The sequence below is a fragment of the Panthera uncia genome, chromosome E3 (assembly GCF_023721935.1).
Source record: "Panthera uncia isolate 11264 chromosome E3, Puncia_PCG_1.0, whole genome shotgun sequence".
In the NCBI taxonomy this organism is placed as follows: Eukaryota; Metazoa; Chordata; class Mammalia; order Carnivora; family Felidae; genus Panthera; species Panthera uncia.
In genome coordinates, this window is record NC_064815.1 from 15,686,913 (window position 1) to 15,705,248 (window position 18,336).

At 59.8% G+C, this 18,336-nt stretch overlaps 1 protein-coding gene across 2 annotated transcripts in view; it reads right to left on the bottom strand.

Annotated features, from left to right (window-relative positions):
• NSMCE1 (NSE1 homolog, SMC5-SMC6 complex component) overlaps positions 1-18,336 on the bottom strand; it is a 31,360-nt gene continuing 13,024 nt past the window's right edge. Inside the window, exons 3-8 of one of the 2 annotated variants that reach the window (XM_049638465.1) lie at positions 6,713-6,834; positions 5,746-5,823; positions 4,369-4,515; positions 1,686-1,802; positions 605-725; positions 1-221 (exon numbers count right to left, since the gene is read on the bottom strand). In XM_049638465.1, coding sequence (XP_049494422.1) covers positions 142-221; positions 605-725; positions 1,686-1,802; positions 4,369-4,515; positions 5,746-5,823; positions 6,713-6,834 — 665 coding nt within the window. In that variant the 3' untranslated portion in view covers positions 1-141. The remainder of the gene's footprint in view (positions 222-604; positions 726-1,685; positions 1,803-4,368; positions 4,516-5,745; positions 5,824-6,712; positions 6,835-18,336) is intronic. The other variant, XM_049638466.1, reaches the window with a different exon arrangement.

Consider the following 18,336-nt stretch of genomic DNA (forward strand, 5'->3'; position numbering starts at 1 on the left):
CGCACAACCACAGACTGAGGCCGCAGCCACGACTCCTTAGCAACTTTTATTCCAGACCTGCTAAGGAGTGAACACGAAGCAGCAAGGGGACTCGGTGCGACGGGAGACGCTGACACTTCTCTTCGGAACAGGGCCCGCCAGCTAGTGCTGCCTGGACCGCGAGGGTTTTTTGTTCGCCTTGGAGGTCCCGGCCTCCCGCTCCTTGTCGGGGTTGAAGACTTCTGTACACGGAAGAGGCCGGAAGATACCGTGAGCGGCAGGGCAGGTGGCGGCCTCGGCCCTCCCTGCTGACCCCGCACCGCGGCCGGGGAGGGATGGGCACCGCCTTCACCTCCCACCCGCACGCAGCTGCCGGGGGCGGGGCAGGGGGTGGGGGTGTCTCGTCTAGACCCTCATGAGCCTCATGAGCCAGGGGGTTTCCGCTGCGTTCTGAGGGCCCCTGCAAGCGTGTGCAAACACAGGCCTCTGCTTACTGCGGGAGCGGCTTCCCCTGGAGGGCCGGGGACCCGCGGACAGACCCACACGGGCAGAGAGGGCTCCCCGTCCCCGGGTGTTCCCCCCCCCCCCCACCCGGCCTGCCCCCGAGCGCCTGAGGGACGCGAACCTGGTATCTCGTGGGGCCAGTAGTCGTTACAGTGGGGGCAGCGCGGCTCCGGGGCGGACCGGAAATACTTGGCCACGCACGGCAGGTGCATCCTGATGCCGCAGGTCTCGCAGCTTTGCCCCTGAAACCAGAAGGGCGAGGGCTGAGCGGCTGCGCGCGCCTCCACGGGCACGCGCCTCCGGCGAGCGGCGGGCAGGACGGCCGGCAGGCTCCGGAGGCTCCGCACTCCGCACCACAGACGGGTGACGATGACCCCCTAGGCCCTCAGCGCGAGGGCTTCTAGGAACTTTTAGTAGAGAGTCCCACGCGTGTGCGTGGCGCAGGCAGAGGGCGCTCGGGATGCCACAGGCCGGAGCGCAGCGGCGCGGCCAGGCGGCCTCAGAAACGCGGGGTCCCGGCGCACGCGGCCCTCACGCCTCCGGCTTTTTGGACGTGGGTCGGAGGCTTTACGAAAACACGTGGGGGGAGGGGGGGCGCCTGGGTGGCTCAGTCGGTTAGGTGACCGCCTCTTGGTTTGGCTCGGGGCTCGATCTCACGGTTCGTGGGTTCAAGCCCCACGTCGGGCTCTGTGCCCACGGCCTGGAGCCTGCTTGGGATTCTCGCTCTCCCTGCCTCTCTGCCCCTCCGCCTTGCATCTGTCTCGCTCTCGAAGAAATAAAACTATAAAACTTAAAAAAAAACACAAAAAACAAAACCGTGTACTCTGTTCCAGAAATTCCGGCCCAGGGAAATAATCACCAGGTGGCCCAGGGTACAGGTGCACAGAGGCTCACGGGAGCGGAGCTGACGACGTAGAGAGAGAGGGGGGGGGAGGGGAGGGGAGCCCCGAACGTGCCCCGCCAGGCGGGCAGCGCGACACAGAACAGTGCCCGACGCGGCGGGACGCCGGCCACGCCACTGCCAGGCCACACGGGCTACCTGGCTCCTGAGAGCCCTTCCGGGGGAAAACAAAATCAAGCGCGCCCCGGGACTGGAACCGGGGGACCCGGGGCGAGGGGAGGCAAGGCGGGCGCTGTCGTGGTGGCCCCAGACCCTTCGGATGCCCCGGGTCTGCGGGGGCGGGGGCGGGGCCCGCGGGTACCTGGATGAGGAGGCCGTGGCAGATGTTGCAGGTCTTCACGGCGTCGGGGTACGTCTCCCGGATGTATTGCTCCATCTCGAGGATGGCCCGGCTGTGCAGCGTGAACTCCCCTTCTTTCTGCAGGCACGACGGGGGGCGGTGAGCTCTCCAGCCCCTTCCCCTCCCTGCGGTCCCGCAGCCCCACGGGTCCCGCGAGCTCACGGGCCGGGTGCCCCTCGCACGGCCGGCGTTCGCCTGCCCCTCGGCAGAGCCTCACGCGTGGAAGGACTTGGGCCAAGACCCAAAAGGGACCGGAGGAGGGTTCCCCGAACCCGTGAGTCAACGGGCGCGGATCCCGAGTCTGCGGGTGGCCCCCTCCCACGGTGAGGACACGGGGCGGAGAGGGGAGGGAGGCAGTCTCCCCACAAGGTGAACTCGGCCCCCCCCCCCCCCCGGGGCCCTCCCCCCCCCCCCCCCCCCGCCCCCTTCCCCCCACACAGCCTGTAGCCTCAGCTGGGGCAAAGCCATTCTGCAACCCCCTTTCCCTTCTATCTGTAACTCGCCCGCAGGGAGCTACCTGACCAGCTCCCTCCCCAGACTGTGGGCCTGTGAATGCCACACCAGGCCCGGTTCTGCTCTTGTGGGGACAGGGACGCAGGGACGCGCTCGTGTCCCCTGCGCCTTGGGGCTAGGTGCTTGGTGGTCCCGTGATAAGCCTCCGAGGGAAGACGAAGTCGACCCTACGTGGAGACCACGGAGGATTGCTCTGGGCCCCAGTGAAAAGTTCGAGTTCACAGTCGGGCCCAAGACACGTTTACTCAACATCTACCCCGCGCCTGAAACCGTGCCCGGTGCTTATTGTTCATGACCCTACTCATCCTCGGGGCCGTCACAGGGAGGGGCAGGGGCAGGTGAGGTGCCCACCCCCCCCCCCCCCCCCCCCCCCCCAAAGACCAAGACTCCCAAGATCTCCCAGGCCTCGCCTCACCACTACAATCTGAGCTCAGGCCTCGCATCGGGCCGGTCCCTGCGACATGCGGACGCGTGGCTGTCAGCACACCCACGCTTCGAGGATCCGTGGTTTAGCTGGGCCACTCAGGACCTCCCCCAGACCCCCGACCACCCGCCTCCGGCCCCTGCCATCGCGACACGGTAACTCGCGGGGCCAAAGCAGGTGCACGGGGGCTACCGGAACGGCTCGGGGTGGAACACCAGGTGACTGCAGCGTGTTTCTTCACGAAGGTCAATTACCGTCTCCTCTTCGTCTGAGGAGCGAGCATTTCTTGGTATAGTTTTTGGCAAGTCTTACATAAATTCTGTCCCTCTGGCACGTCCCCTACCTATGTGGCCATCCCCTCAGCAAGAATTTATAGCGCGCCTACAGGTGCAACAAGGCACAGTGAACAAGTCGAGGATGCCAGCCTGTGTCCTTAAACACGCGCGGTCTGACCCAGCTCAGTCAGTTATCACCCGAGCCGCCCGAGAATGTTCCGTACTGCCAGACGCCCCCAAGGGGAAGGAAACCTGTGACAAAGCAATCGGTAGGGAGCTGCAGTCGCCCAGACGAGGGCCGGGTGCAGGACGCCAGCCAGACCACGGAGCTGCGGTTTGTTCAGCTAAAACCAAAGCAAAGGGGCTCTCCGTCTCCGCGGGGCAGCGGGGGACCCGTGGCCATGGCACCGGCACCCCCGCCCTGGCGCCCCTGTCCGCAGCTCTGTGGCCCGTCCGGCCTCCCCTCCGGTCAGGAAAGCACCTCAGGAGCCGAGCACTCGTGCACTCAGTAATCGGCGGCACTCAGTACAGGACGGCCGCCCCGTCAGAGGGCAACGGCCCAGAGCGCCGCGGCTCCGGCCACTGGAGGCGGGCCCTCCCTGGAAAGGAACGATCGCGTCGGCCACGAGCAGTGGTCCCCGGCCACGGTCTGGCCCCGAGCGAGGAAGCCAAAGGCTGACCCGAGCGCACCGTGCGCGGGCACAGGCCGCGGCGAGCGAGAGCTGCGCCCGTCTGGCTCGGGTTTCCGGGCAAAGGTCTCGCCTTGTGTGGGAAAGCACGGGGACGTCTGCCCCGCTCCGGTCAGCAGAAGCGGACGTGGGGTGGGGGGGGGGTCCTCGAACCGCGAGCGTGCAGGGCGGTCTGGTCCCTTCCCGGGCGCCGCGGCTCCTCTCCGGCAGTTCGCCCACACGTCCTCCCTGCTCCGGGCGGGCCACCGGCTCCCTGAGAGGGCTCGAGGGCGCTGGCCCCGAATAACGGAACGCCGACGATAACAACCACCGGTAACTTTGACGGTGGCAGCAGCTGCCCTGGGACCCCGGCACCAGGCTCTGGCCGTCTGCCATCCCATCCCCGCCCCGAGGGGACACTCCTCCTCCCCTCCTACAGGAGAGGGGCTCCAGGCCGCCTCACCAGGTCCCGGGCCCAACGCCAGAGCGGCGCCCTCACCCACGGTGCACACGGCCCCGCCTCTGCGGACCGGGGGCTCCAACCCGGGTGGCGGTGCTCTGCGCTTCCGGCCGGGCCTCCTGGACACGTGACGTGAGTGAGCGGGAGGCCCCGAGCCCTCCTCGTACGGTCACGGCGGGCGTGAAGGCAGACGAGGGGCCCGAGAGGGCCCGGCTTAGCGGACCACCGGATACGATACGGTTTGGGGGAGAATTTGCTCTCCGGCCTGAACGGCGAGCCGGGCTGGGGCCGCTGGACACCGCACCTCGATCAGCCACTTGTTTTGTACAAACTTCTGCAGCACCTGCTCTGCTTCCTTCTTCCTCATCTTCTTGCCTTTAAGGTGGTCGACCAGGTTCAAAATATTTGTGGAGGACGCAAAGCCAGTCTCCGAATCGATAATCAGTTCCAACTGGAAGAAACGACAGGCACCACGTTCATCTATTAGATCGGCAAAAACAACCTTTAAGCAGTAACACCGATCCTGGCAGGGGCGCCGCGAAACCACCGATCACGGGCAGAGCTGAGCCCTAGAACAATCCTTCAGGAAGACAGTTTAGTAGCGAACGTCAACGGCCGTGACCGTGGTCAGTCCCTCTGTCTCAACGGTCACCCCGTGACACCATGCCAGAGGGATGATCCTCAGGCCCCCGGATCCAGAATCGGCCCCCTTGCCCCCACCTCCCCGAAGGCAGAGAAGCCGAGGGATGAACGAGTGGATGACGAGGCAGCACCCGTCTAGCCGAACGCGGGCAGGACAGGGGGCCCGAGGGGCTGGCTGGAGGCAGGGAGGGCGGGAAAGCAAAGCCCGGGCGAGCCAGGGCGCAGGCCCACTCGGGAGCCGCAGGGACGCCGGAGCCCGGGCCAGGAGGGGCTGCCGGGCACGCGCCCCCGAGACTGCTCACGGCGGGGCGGGGCCACCAGGAAGACAGGCTTTCCGCACGCGCAGGAGCGTCTGCCGTCACACAGCCCGGTCCTCGACCTCGGCTGCCGACTGCCGTCAGAGGAGGCTCGAAAGGGAGGATTCTAGGACCCGTCACCGGAGACCCGGATCCGCCAGCTGTGGACGAGACCGGATGTCTCGACGCTCCTACCTCCCGGTTCCCGGAACGCGGCCCGGGCTGAGAAGCACCGCCTTGACCCGGCGCGCAGCCGGGTGAGTGACAGGGGGGCTGAGGGAAGAGCCCTGAAGCCGGGGAGGCAGAGCAGTGCCTCTCCGATGCGGACGGGAAGGGTTCCACGGGGTGCCCTTGGTAACACGCACGGCCACGGGCCGTGGGCCGCGGTCCGGGCGGGGACTGGGATCCGGCCTTGCCAGGGAGCTCCCTGGCACCTCGGCCACCGCCGCGGGGGTCTGGGCGGCGCGGCGAGCACCGGGTGGGAACGCCGGTCCGCCTGCACCACACCCCCCGACGCCCGGTGCTCCACCGACCGGGGTTCACATCTGGACAAGCTCCCTCCCAGGCAGCCACGGCGCCCTCCCGAGCCGGCGCCCGGAGGCGACGCGCTGGGCAGGGACCCCGCAGATGGCCGTCTGGGGCCGCGGTGGTGACCCTCTACGACGGCAGTTTCCGTTTCTAACGCCGAAGACGACAAGTTTCCCGTCGCAAGCCCGGCCAATAAACAACCATACTGTACTTACAGCCTTTCTAAACAGATCCAGCTCGTTCTCTGCAAAATCCGAGGCCATTTTGGAAACCGGAGTCGTTGCAAGATTCACCTAAAAGGTCAGTGTGACGGTCAGGCGGCGCCCTTCGCTGGCGGCTTGCCCAGCCCCCTCCTCTCTTCAGTCCCTGAGCGCCGGGGTGTGGGCGCTGTCGGCCACAGGGCCCGGATTGGTGACCAGTCGCATGTTACAGACTTGGGTGTCTAGCTCGGAATCCCCGACTCTCGGAGATTTCCAGAGGTGGTGCGGGAGCTTCCAAAATCAGACACATTTGGGGAACTCATCTGCACGCTTAACGGAGCTTCAAATGCAAAAGGCGCCGCGAAGCCCGCGACTTTCCGCAGTTACTCAGCTCCACGACCCTTCTCCCCTGGAACAGTGTGGAACCCCCGGCTACGGCCCCTCTCTGGGCAGGCCTGGCGGGGGGGGGGGGGGGGGGGGGGGGAGCCGCGTCTCCTCCAATGGCCTAATGTGCTCAGTTCTGCCCCACCTGTGCTTCCCCTTGTTCTCTGGCGGGGGGCTTCCTGGAACGTGAATGGCTCAGTCCCCAGGGCCCCCCACCCCCAGTTTCTCTTCTCACAGCCTCTGTGTCTTATTCCAAATGAGAAACCGCTTTCCTCCTTTAATCCTAGTATTCCATACATTTGGGATGGCTTCTTACAGCCAACTGTCGACAGACAAAACAAAGCCAAACGCGTGCTGCGGTGTCTCGGGCAGGGGCTCGGGCAGGGGCAGGGAGGTGAGCACTGAGGTGACAGCCCCCGGCCCTGATCACTGCAGAGGATTCGTACGGTGGCACCAGTAGTGAACCGGAACCGGGGTGGAGGGGGAGGCGGGGCCAGGCTGTGTCCGCGTCCCCCGGCTCCGGGGCTGCCGGGGCAGGGGCACCTCCACTCCCGCAATTCCTCACGGGAGCCACGAGAGGGCGCCGGCGTGCACTCACCAGCGCGTAAACGGGTCTCCCGTCGTCCTCGGTGGCCCCTTTCTTAATCTCAATATACAACGACTCCAAGACGCTGTTAATGTTGTTGATGAAGTCCTCCAGCTCCTCCACGGCGGCAGTGCCTGGAGAGAAACGGGATGGCGTCAAGAAAGTGTGGCCATCTTAACCACTCCGTCGACCCCAGCGCAGGCCAGCCAAGCCAGAGGCAGGCGAGGGCGCGGCCCGCTTGGGTGAACGCCAGTCTGTGTGGCCCCTTCCTCCCTGAGTGTGCAGACGGGGAGGGCGGCTGTGCCGTAGGAAGGGCCGGGAAACGGCGTCCGGGCCTGCCGCGCTCTCCCTGTCCTCGCTGGGAGCCCCCGGCCTGCCGCCCCCGATTCCCTGCTCCCCGCCCCTCCCCACGCGGAGCCTGTGCCCGCACGGCCTCACGTGTGCCGGGTCCGTCTCCATCCCGTCTTCCCTTTATCCGCCATCCGGACGCGTACCGAACGCTCCCATGCCAGGCCCCACGTGCTGGGCCCGGGGACAGCCGGCGGCAGTGAAGACCGACGACAAGCAGGGCAAGAGCAGCAGCTCGCACTGAGCACCACCCCTGGCCCCCAGTGAGAGGCTGTGCTGGGTGCTTGTCACGGTCGTGAGTCCATCCTGCCAGCTGCCCTCTGAGGCGGGTGCTAGCGGCCTCCCCTAACTCGGTGACCAGGCCAAGGGGCAGAGGAGGGCGGGCTCGCTGGCTCCGGCCCCTTCCCGGCTCCGTGTGCTGTCCCGCCTCCACGCTGCCCAGTCCCCCGGCCCGGGGCCACCAGCCCACGGAGGAGGTGTGCGGACAGAGCCCCGGGCTGCAGTGAGTGGAGGGAAGAGGCCTGGGGTCCACCAGGCTGCAGGGGCGGCGGGAGCCCTGGCGCAGGGCCCCGGAGACCAGGGCAACGTGTCACCTTCCCCTGCGGGCCACAGGCAGCCCTTCAGAGTGGGAAGCAGAGAAAGGACGTAGTCGGCTTTGCGTCTTGGAATTACCCTTCTGTGTACTGTGATCCTTTTTCTAAACAAGAAGTATTTATTACTGTTTTCATTTATTAAAGTAACTCCAACAGATTTATGAGAAGGAGCCATCATAAAAACAGACAATATGATACCACTTACCTTAGGAACGACAATGAAACCAATGAAACAACACTGCAGGAGAAAGGCCTGGAAAGACACCCACTAGGCTGATGACCAAAGCCACCGTCAGGAGGGAGACACAGAGGAGGGGATCATCCCAAGGCACTTGAGCTTTACCTGTATCAGGCTTCCTACACAGAGAGAGACTTCTAAGCCCATGGTCAAGGCTGACAAAATAGCAGGTCACGCTGGTGGCAGTGAAGGTCACAGCCACGTGGGCCACGTAAAGGAGACAGCTCTGACACAGGTACGGGAGGACACTGGGGGGCCCACGGGAGCTAATGACAAAGACCATGACATAACATTAATATGCAAATCTCAGCAGGCCTCAAAGCTTCCTCTTTAAGTAAACTTGTTTAAATAACAAGTCAGTATTGTTACTGATACTGGGTGCTACAGTATCCACAGGTGGTACAGGGACACGAACTGTGAGGACAGCGGGACAACAGAATTTGGTCGCAGCTGCTGCAAAGCCTGTGATCGGAGCCTGGACAGCATTTCCTCCCTCCGGGCCTTTGCTCACCCCCTCCTTTCTGGAAGGCCTCTTCCTCCTCACCCCCCTCCCCCCCCCCCCCCCCCCCCCCCCTTTCTCCCTACTCTTTACGGAAGCCAGCTCAAACAGGACTTTTTTCCACGAAATGTCCTCTGCGGCCCCCGGTGCACAGTGGCCTCGCCTTTCTTCCTCTTCCACACCAAGCGTGAGGGCCTAGAAGCCCTTTCTGCCACAGAGCCTCGCCCCCCGCCTGCCCCCCTAGGAGCCTGGCTGCGTGGTGACCAGGCACTCGGGAGCCACCCCTCACCGACAGGGCAAGTGACAGGGCTCTTCCCCGGGCAGGAGCCACTCGGTCCACCCAATATGACACAATGGCAAGTCCCACCTCCCTCTGAAAGTGACACTGCACATTTTCCACTGGAAAGGCCACTCCTGGGTGTCGTTCAGAAAAAATGTACCCTGTGGGCAGATCACAAACACTCCAATACGTCGGAGTTTCCAGATACCCTGTGTGCGTGGAGGGTATGAACCGCTCGGCCCTTCCCCCTCTCCCACCCTCCTGTGCCGTGCTGTCCAGCCCCGGTTTTCAGAACCATGAACATTTTCACTGGATTTTCATTTAACAACAACACCAACAACAACCACTTCCTACTGCCGTGCTCACTGCAGAAACCAAGCACCTGCTCCACGGCTCACGTTCTCTCCCCTCTTACCCTCCCTGACCGCGCGGCTTCCTACGTCAAGGCCACGTCCGTGTCCCTGTCTGCTGCTGACACTGTGCGTGTTTCTCAGGCCCTGTGCCATGCTGTCTCCCTCTTGATCATCCCCTAAGAATAAACTTCTCTTGTGTTCAGTAACACCGCTCCTGGATTTGAGTTTTAGGGGACAAGACCTGCCTTACCTTTCTGGGGGACCCCAGGCGAGTCCCCCCCTTTCTCTCATCACCCCCTGCACCTCACCTCCAGCTTCGCATGTGTCTAGAACACACCCCCCAAACCCTCTGTATAGCGCCAGCCCTCACTCCACCCGCCCCCACACACACACCGCCCCGGGTCCCGGTCATGTCCCCTCCCACCCCCTCCCGTGCAGGCCTCCTCAAGCACTGCCTTCCCTGATCCCTTGGCTCCAGCTACAAATCTGCCCACAATTTTCAGCTGCCGACAGCAATTTCCATCCCTAACCAGAACCTAGCTTTTTTTTTTTCTAAACTGTCTTTCCCCATATGTGTGATTTTGGAAGGAGGATAATTCCAGGAACCCATATCCAGAGAACCAGGAGGCAGGAAGATGAGGGGGCCAGATCAGAGGTCAGCCAGGTGTGGGCCAGTCTAGGAAGCAACAAGAGGAGGGCCACCGGGGGGGCTCCAGCTCAGCCCCGAGAGGGAGGAAGCACAGAGAAGCGAGGAAGGCTTTGGCCGTAAGGTCATCCTGTGTCCTCGTGCCCCTGGGGTCCTGCCCATTCCCCAGCCTGGCCCCTAGCTGTCAACCAGCCCTTGTGTGTCCCTTTCCCACCAGCCTCCCAACACGGTTCTTTTGAAGTTGGCCAGAACCGGGATCGATCACTTGCTGCCAAGATCCCTGACATGCACGTCAAGCGTCAAGGGTGCCCACCAGACAGGAGCTTCTGGATCTCGGGTCTTGTGGTGAGCTGTTCTTACTGCTGTGCCCCCACTCCCCGCCCTGTCCCCAAGGCCCCTGTGGAGCAGCTACGTTCTGTAGACCCGTGCGAACACGCTGGGCCAAAGGACTGTCAGAGGGTCCCTTTGGCCCCGGAGCCTGAGTCCAGGGTCATGATAAAGGGCATGAGATAAAAGATGAAATCACACACTTCTTGGTTCTACGACTGACGGGCTTCAGAAAATTCATAACATCAGTCCTCCCTTCAGGATCCCGAGCCAACTGAGAAAAGAGACAGGCTCGAGCTAAGTTTCCAAGTCACTGTCTTTGCATGTTGAGCTGAGTCAGGACCTGGGTCCGTCAACACCACCGACCCGCCACCAGCACCATGGGACGACCAGCTCCAAGAAGTGACGAGCCCGGCCCTGGCCCCACCCTGCTGTCTCCTCTGGGAGCGGGAGACACCCGAACCAGGACGCTCAGCACCACGTCTGAACCGAGCAAAGGTCTATGGATCTTATGTCACCCCCCCTCCGGGTCCTCTCTATGTGGGAGCAGGCTGTACCCGGGCCTCCCTCGTGGGCTACGGCAAAACTGGGCCGCACATGGCGAGCCTACGCTTGTGTGGCTGGAATTCACCTTAATGCGTGCTGGGCGCCACTCAGGAGCCCGCCTCCCTTCAGCACCGTGAGAACAGACCCATAATGCGAGCCGTTAGCATCATCTGTCTCTACAAGAGGCTTGGGGAGGGTTCAGTCACTTACCCAGAGTTCCCACGGCTTAGATAGGCACCCGGGCCTGCCCGACACCACTTCCCAAGCTCCTGGGCACAGAGCCACAGGCCCCCTGGAGAGCAGAGCGAGTGTTCTCTGGGAACACACACTCTGCCATGTTGCGGGGTTGACAGCCCAAGGCCCAGGAAGAGGACAGAACAGCTCCTTCTTTAGCAGGAAATGCCCTTCCGATGGGACAATTTATAAAAGGGGACTCAGGTACGCCTGGGTGGCTCAGTCAATTAAGCATCCGACTCTTAATTTCGACTCAGGTCGCGATCTCGAAGTTTCATGAACCTGAGCCCCGCGTCAGGCTCTGCGCTGACAGCGCGGAACCCGCTTGGGATTCTCTCTCTCTCCCTGCCCCCCCCCCTGCTTGCACTGTCTCTGCCTCTCAAAATAGACTAATAAACTTAAAACACAGGCGGGGGTGAGGGGACTCAGGGCAGTCCACAGGCTGGGGCAGCACCAACCAAAGAGGACACCATCCCTCTGACAAGCGAGGCTGCTTCACTCGGAGGCTGTTTTCCTCTGACCACTTCTATATATACCATTTCCTTTTCTTTTAAAATTCAGTTTTAGTTTAACCAACAAACCCCTGCCTGCTAAGCTGGGTCCTTGTTTCCCAGCAGGCTACTGGAACCCAGGGCACACCGCACACTTGGGCGGCGGGCGGGCGGGCGGTCAGGAAGTCTGTTGCCCTAACTTCTGAGCCACAAACAGTTTTGTTCCAAACTAGGCACTATAGATAGAAAACGCTATTTTTAGGTAGAGGAAATAACAGCCTAAAATTAAAGACCCCAAGGGACGGAACCACTTGCAGGCCAACCCGCCCCGTGACGGGCCTCTCATCTGATGGGCCGGCCGGGTGGCCCCCCTGAGCACAGAGCTGAGGACGGGGCACAGAGCAGCCCCCCGCCCCCGGGGCCGGGAAAGGCTGGCAGGCAGAGACACGGGGCGGCGGCAGTGGGGGAGTGGGGGCGGGGGGCACGTCTCAGCCCGTGACCTTCACGTCCACCGGCCTGGAGAGAAATGGCTCTCCAGAGCCACGTATCTCCCCTGGGATACGTGGGAGAGAGCTGGGAACCGACAACGAGACCGCTCCCCAAGTCTGGCTGGTTAACGGTGCTGAGAAGAGCAGGGGGAAGAAGCTGTCTTTCATGTGGCAGATACATTAGATAAGTCGCTCTCTGTATCTGTGCACCATTTCACTCGGTGCCCTGGTTCCTCTCCCTCGTGATCTCCGCAGAGCCTCATGAACAACCACCCGGGGGAGCCGGGACGCAGCACGGTCTGCACGTCGGCGGACACCGAGGGTCAGAGCTTAAGGGCTTACTCAAGATCACAGGACCCGTAAGTGACACGGTGCAGACTGGAAATCAGATGTCTGGCCTTTAGTTCGGCACAGCGACAAATGGCCTCGAGCATTCATTAAAACAAAGAAAAAATGTTGCTTAGATACACAGCGATGTCTGAGAATTACTTCAAAATAACCAGGGTTAAGGAGGTAGGAGGTAAGCAGATAAAACAGAATTAGTCATGAGTTGCCACCGTGGCTGGGCAATGGACGGGCTTCACTGTATTCTTTGACTTTTCTGTGTGACTTTTCCCATTTAAGGGTAAAAAAATACCTCAGTGCTCAACAGTATCACTCGATGCCTTCACTTCTGAATCGAAAAAGAGAAACGGGGCAGTGCCCTCTGACAAGGTAGATTCGCTCAGAGCTCTGATGGTTCGGGGTGAAGAGGCTTTTAGTAACGGACAGTTTGTAAATCTCAGAGATCTGTTTGCAAGTCCACAGAGACTCTTTGCTTTGTTTTGTTTTTTAAATCAACAGATTATTTTAGTTAGAAGGCCTGCTCTGGGGCCTCGCTTCAAACAACAGCACATAAAACTCGTTTTACACTGTTTGGCACAGTTCCCGCGTTTTGGCCACAGGCACCAAGTGTTCCAACACCCACGACGACACCGCGGCCGGTGGTGACGGGGACGTGCGCCTACTGTGTCCGTCTGTGCGGTAAACCCACCTATCGGCCAGCCCCCTCACCAGGGGTGTGTTGGTCAGTGCTGCGGTCGGCAACAGAACAGTGCCGCCTCCTCAGGACGGTGCTGAGCCAGGCAGCGTCCTGAATTCCGTGACTCATCACAGAAAACTAAGCCGCCTGCTGCAGAACCTCACTACCGATTCCATTCGTGCGCATGTCACTTCGTCCCCGCCCTTGACAACAGGTGGGCCATTTGCCACTGGGACCGGCGGTGGCCCCCCACTCCCCCCACCAGGGATCCCCAAGGAACTGATGCAGGGGCTCCGCGGGGGGTGGCCGCCCACCCCCTAAAACCAGAGCGGCTGTGCCTCATTCCGGGTGTGCAGGCTTCCTCCTTCCCAGCTTTCATCTGAGCACAGCCTGCTGCTCCTGACAGAATCAGACGCCCGCAGACGCCAGGCAGAAGCACAGACGTGGACAAGCGCGGGCGCAGCGGGTGACGTGGGGAACACGCGTCGCCCGAGAGGAGCGGGACTTCCTCTGTTCCTGCCACAGACCCAGTCTTCGGATTTTTGTGAGAAGTCTCTCTGTCAGTGTTTGTTTTTTAACGCGGGAATTAATTTTTAAAACACCGTAGGGCAAACAATCTGTATCCATCCGCTACATACCACTGACAGTCCCCAGTTTTCGAATTCTGACGTGGGCTGTGACCCTGCCATAAAGAGACACAATGACTAACGAGGCCACCGTGTTCCCTGAGCCACCAGATAAGAGGCGGTGGAGAACCCGAAGGAACAGACTGTCACGCTCATTCTTCTGAGAGACTGAGCACGGGCAGACCTCAGACCTTTCGTGGGCTTGGTTCCAAACCACCACGATAAAGTGTCGTCGCAATAAGGCAAGTCAAATGCATTTTTCGGTTTCCCGGTGCATAGAAAAGTTACAGTCACGCTACACTGGAATCTATTAAACACATGATGACGTCAGGTCTGCAAAAACAGTGTGTGCCTTAATTTAAAAATACATTACTGCTAAAAATGCTAACCATCATCTGAGCTTTTGAGTGAGTGGTAATCCCTGATCACAGATCACTGTAACCAACGTAATAATCACGAAAAGCCTGAAATATTGGCATATAAGCCAAGGGCAGATAACGTGCAAGAACAGGGCTCTGACCCACAGTCCGCAGCACCCAGCCCAGAGGAGGAACCCCTTATCCACAGGAACCAGCCCGGGGTGCCAGCCTGCCGCCTAGAAGCCAGACCCGCAGGAGGCCAGACCGCCATCTCCAGCAACCGGCCCGGGACGCCAGACAACAGCCCCCGTGATAACTGGCTCGGGGTGGCCAGGACTCGCTCTGTAACTGACAGCTTCCCTAAGTGTTCGTTCCTGCGTCCAACTTAGGACGCCAGCCGGAGGTAGCCAAACATGTTCCCCTAGCCAGGGGCGGGGTGTCCCGCTTCTAGGAAGCCCGCCTCCAGCTTCCCGGGCCGCCAGCCTCCGGTCAGGCCACACCGCAGCCCTCCACTCTGCCCGCTCCCCTACCTGCCCCGGAGTCTCTACCGAGACGCAGGTGAGGTGAGCGCCTCCCCTGCCCGAGCACGCTCTGTTCTGAATGCGCAGCCTCGGGGTGGTCTTTGCCCAGGTCCACGTGCGAGACGTAGCTCAGGGCCCCGTGCCCAGCAGGGGTCAGCAAGGCGGCCCGGTGTTGTGAGCGGGCCCCCAGCGCGGTCAGGGGGAGACTGGCCACTTTCTCCAATTCCCTACATACGGCCCCCCCACCTTCTCCCCGCGGTGTGGACCAGCCTCCCACGGTCTCCCGGTGCCCACTCTAGCCCTCTACCCCGTCACCACGCCCAGCCAGAGAGGGGCCGGGTCCCAGCGGCCCCTCTCCGCACGGCCCCCGGTGGCTCATCTGTGATCCCGAGGCGCGCCCCCTGGCTCTACACTGCAGTCGCGGGCCTGCCGCCCGCCCACAGGGCGCCTTCCCAGCTCAGTACCACACGCGTGACTTCCTTCCGCTAGGAGACCGGGACCACACTTTCTCGATTTTTGGAGAAAACTCGCAGCACCACAAGTTCAGTCCTATGGTCTCTATCGCACTATTTAGCAGCCTGACGGGTCTCCTGATTGTCCCCGGGCCCGTGGGGTCAGATGACGACAGAGGAAGGAAGGGGCAGCAAGGGGCACGTGCTGAACACACACCAGGAAGTACTTTGACCAGGCACGTGACAGAAGTCTCCCTGCACACCCTCACAACTGTCCCATGAGGTAGGTGAGACTTCCTTCGTCAAACAGAGAGCTGAGGCTCAGAAACTGAAAGAACTTTCCCAGTCCCCGATTTAAACCTCTGTCCGAAGAAATGGTTCACTGCTCTGGCCAGAGCTTACCCGTGACAATCCAGATTCATCCCCAGCCCTCCACTGCCCACACACGACCTCCCTCGTGTTTGGGATCCAGTACAAAACGCAACCCAAAACCAGTGACGTCTACACTCGGAAGAGCGTGGAACGCGCGGAAATCCGCGCCGGCCGCTGTGGATCCGTCCCGCCCTGGGCGCCTGAGCTACACACGGTCAAGAGTGGGCTGGGATCTGGACCCATCGGGTCCTTCAGGAGCCAGGGATGTGAGGACAACGTCTGTCTCCTCGTGGTCACGGAGCCTGCTGAGACCCGAGATTCCTGTCGAAGCACAGTGAGTTGTGGACTTCTCTGTGTTCAAAAATTCACCCAGTGCCATTTTAGACGTCGCCTTTCACGCTCACTACATGCCGAATCCCCTTTAACTGGGAAGCCGAGCGGGTTGTGACGGTGGTAAGTCTACTAACTGTTCTTTACAGTCAAGGGGGAAAACGGTATGACGGGATCATTAAAAGTAGGGGGATGTTTATTGGGAGCCAGCTTCTAACTACCACCGAGTCCTCCCCGGAAAGAGAAGACGCTTACAGATGCCACTGCACACGCGAGATGAACGCCACAAGTGTCAACGCCGCTGTGACCCTCCGCTAACGCGCGCGGAGTCCTGGGAAGGCACCGGCACGGCGAGGCCAACAGCCGTGTCACTCAGCAGGAGAAAAGCAGAGCTACGATGAAGGTAGGCACGAGGTCCGACAAAAGCAGAAAATATCTGTCAAACCCCAATGTTCCTCTCATACCGTGGTCACTTATCTATTTTCGGTACATTCGTTTCGGTTAACTGGTTTTTCGCTCGAACGCCATAGTATTTGTTCTGCTCGCTGAACAAATAACGATCTTAATTTGTTTCATCTAAAAGTGTAGATATTCTACCTAATTTGTCCTTAGGACCACAGATAATGAAAAGACCCCCTACACTTAACATACAACAACCAGCATACAACTGATGACAAAATGTGAGTGCTGGAATACAGAGGGCACTCACGGCCATCTGACAAGCGCCAGAAAAGAAAGGACGTTGGGGAAGAAACACCAACGGATACTACATCTAGGGCGTAAGGGTAGTACATGTGCTTTGCCTCAAAGAGCTTCCCTGCAAAATGCTTCTGAATCAGAGTCACAGAATCAGGAGAGAGTGACGTCACAGCGCAGAGACCCGGCAGGCGCGTCTGAGTCAACGCTACGCGCCACCGGGCAGGATGCGGACACGACCACTTCTACACCATTTCTGCCGAACGAGAAAGTACACCCATAACCGAACCAGGAGGAGGCACCAGACGAACCCGAACTGAGGGAACATTCCACAGCTATGCTGCCTGATACAGCAGCCACCGGGCCCGGGGCGGCCAGGCACTTGCACTGTGCCTTGTCCAAATTAGGTATGTCCTGTGTGTCAAATACGTCCTGGATTTCAAAGACGTGCTATGACAGAATGGAAATATCTCATTAATAATTTTTGTATATTCGTTACATGTTAAAATGCTATTCGGGATATTAATTGCACCTGTTTCTTTCTACCTCTTTTGATGTGGCCGCCAGAAAACTTTAATTACAGATGTGGCTCACACTGAATTTCTATCACCTCTGTTCTACTAAATAATTAACCTGGGGCACCTGGTGGCTCAGTCGGTTAAGCACCTGATTTGGGCTCAGGTCATGACCTCCCAGTTCGTGGGTTCAAGCCCCACGTCGGGCTCTGTGCTGACAGCTCAGAGCCTGGAGCCTGCTTCGGAGCCTGTGTCTCCCTCTCTCTCTGCCCCTCCCCCACTCGTGTTCTGTCTCTGTCTCTCTCTCAAAAATAAATCGACATAAATAAATAAGCTGTAATCTTCAACAATGTCAAGGTCATAAAAGTCAAGGAAAGACTGAGGAATGATTCCTGACTGGAGGCGTCTAAAGAGACAACCAAACGCAACACGTGACCCTGCGGTGGGTCCTTTGCTACAGAAGACAATATTGAGACAACCGGAAAACTCCAGTGGGGTCTGCAGATGAGATGGCAGGGAATCCTCAACGTTAATGCCCAGATTTGAATGGTTATCCTATGATGACTTAGGAGAATGTCTTTGCCGGGAGGAGACATTCCCTGAAGAATTTAGTGGTAATGACGGAGCTTCAAATTGGGCTATTGGACCCCGGACTATTCTTACGGTTTTCTGGTGAGTTTGGAATTATTTCAAAATAAAAAACAAGTTTAAAAAGCAACCCGAGGAGCTGCAGTGAAGAAGGCCCTCCGCAAGCGCACCACTGATGCGGGAGGCAGCATTTGACCGTGGGGGGGCCGGAGCTGGTGTGAGAAGCAGCTGGGTGTTGGGTGACAGCCCACCCGACTCCCAGGGGTCTCCGCTTCCGCGTTTGTGAGGTGAGCAGGCTGGACCCCGCGATTCCCTAAAAAGCGAACCTGTCCAACCGAAACACAGAAGACCAGACCCAGAACATTTTAACGAGGCCAGGGACTCAGAATCGTTGTCAGACAACTGTGGGCCGCGGCAACCTTCTGCTTCTGTTCAGTAAAGCCACGTGATAAATGGAATAAAGGTTCCAACCAAGAGTCAGCCTCCAGGCTGGCACACCCTCAAACCCCACACTGGGCAACACCATTCTGTGACCAAATCATCAGGCTTAAGCACCTCCTCCCCAAGGGCCTTGGGCCACTTGTGAAGGCTTCAGAATTCAGGCTTCCAACATTCGTTGTTTTCTAGGAAACCGAACCAAAGAAACTTTCCATGGCTACGTGACTGTTCCATAACCACTTCCCAATTCTCTTGTGAGTCAGACTTCAAGCAAGGTGCTCCTCCGGTACACCCTGGATACAGGACAGAAAGGATACATTTCCTGGATGGTGCAATCATTCCCGTAGAGGCCAGCACAGAGGACGCAGAGCCTCACCGGACCGCAGGAATGAGCTCTATTCCGCGCACCTGATTTATCCCCTAAATTTCACCATCTTGGGCACTTACAGGCTTTAAGCACCTGCCACACAGTATCTTCATAATCTTCACAAATAACCCTGGGTGACCGATATCTCCAGCCCCGCTTCACAGCTAGGACAACTGAAGCCCTGAGGTTTAGTGACTTGACCAAGGTTATACAGCCACCAAGTTGTAAAGTGGTTTCAAATTCAGATTTTTAAAAAAAAATAGCTTTGGAGAGACAGAACTGACATACAGTGAACCGTACCTCTTTCA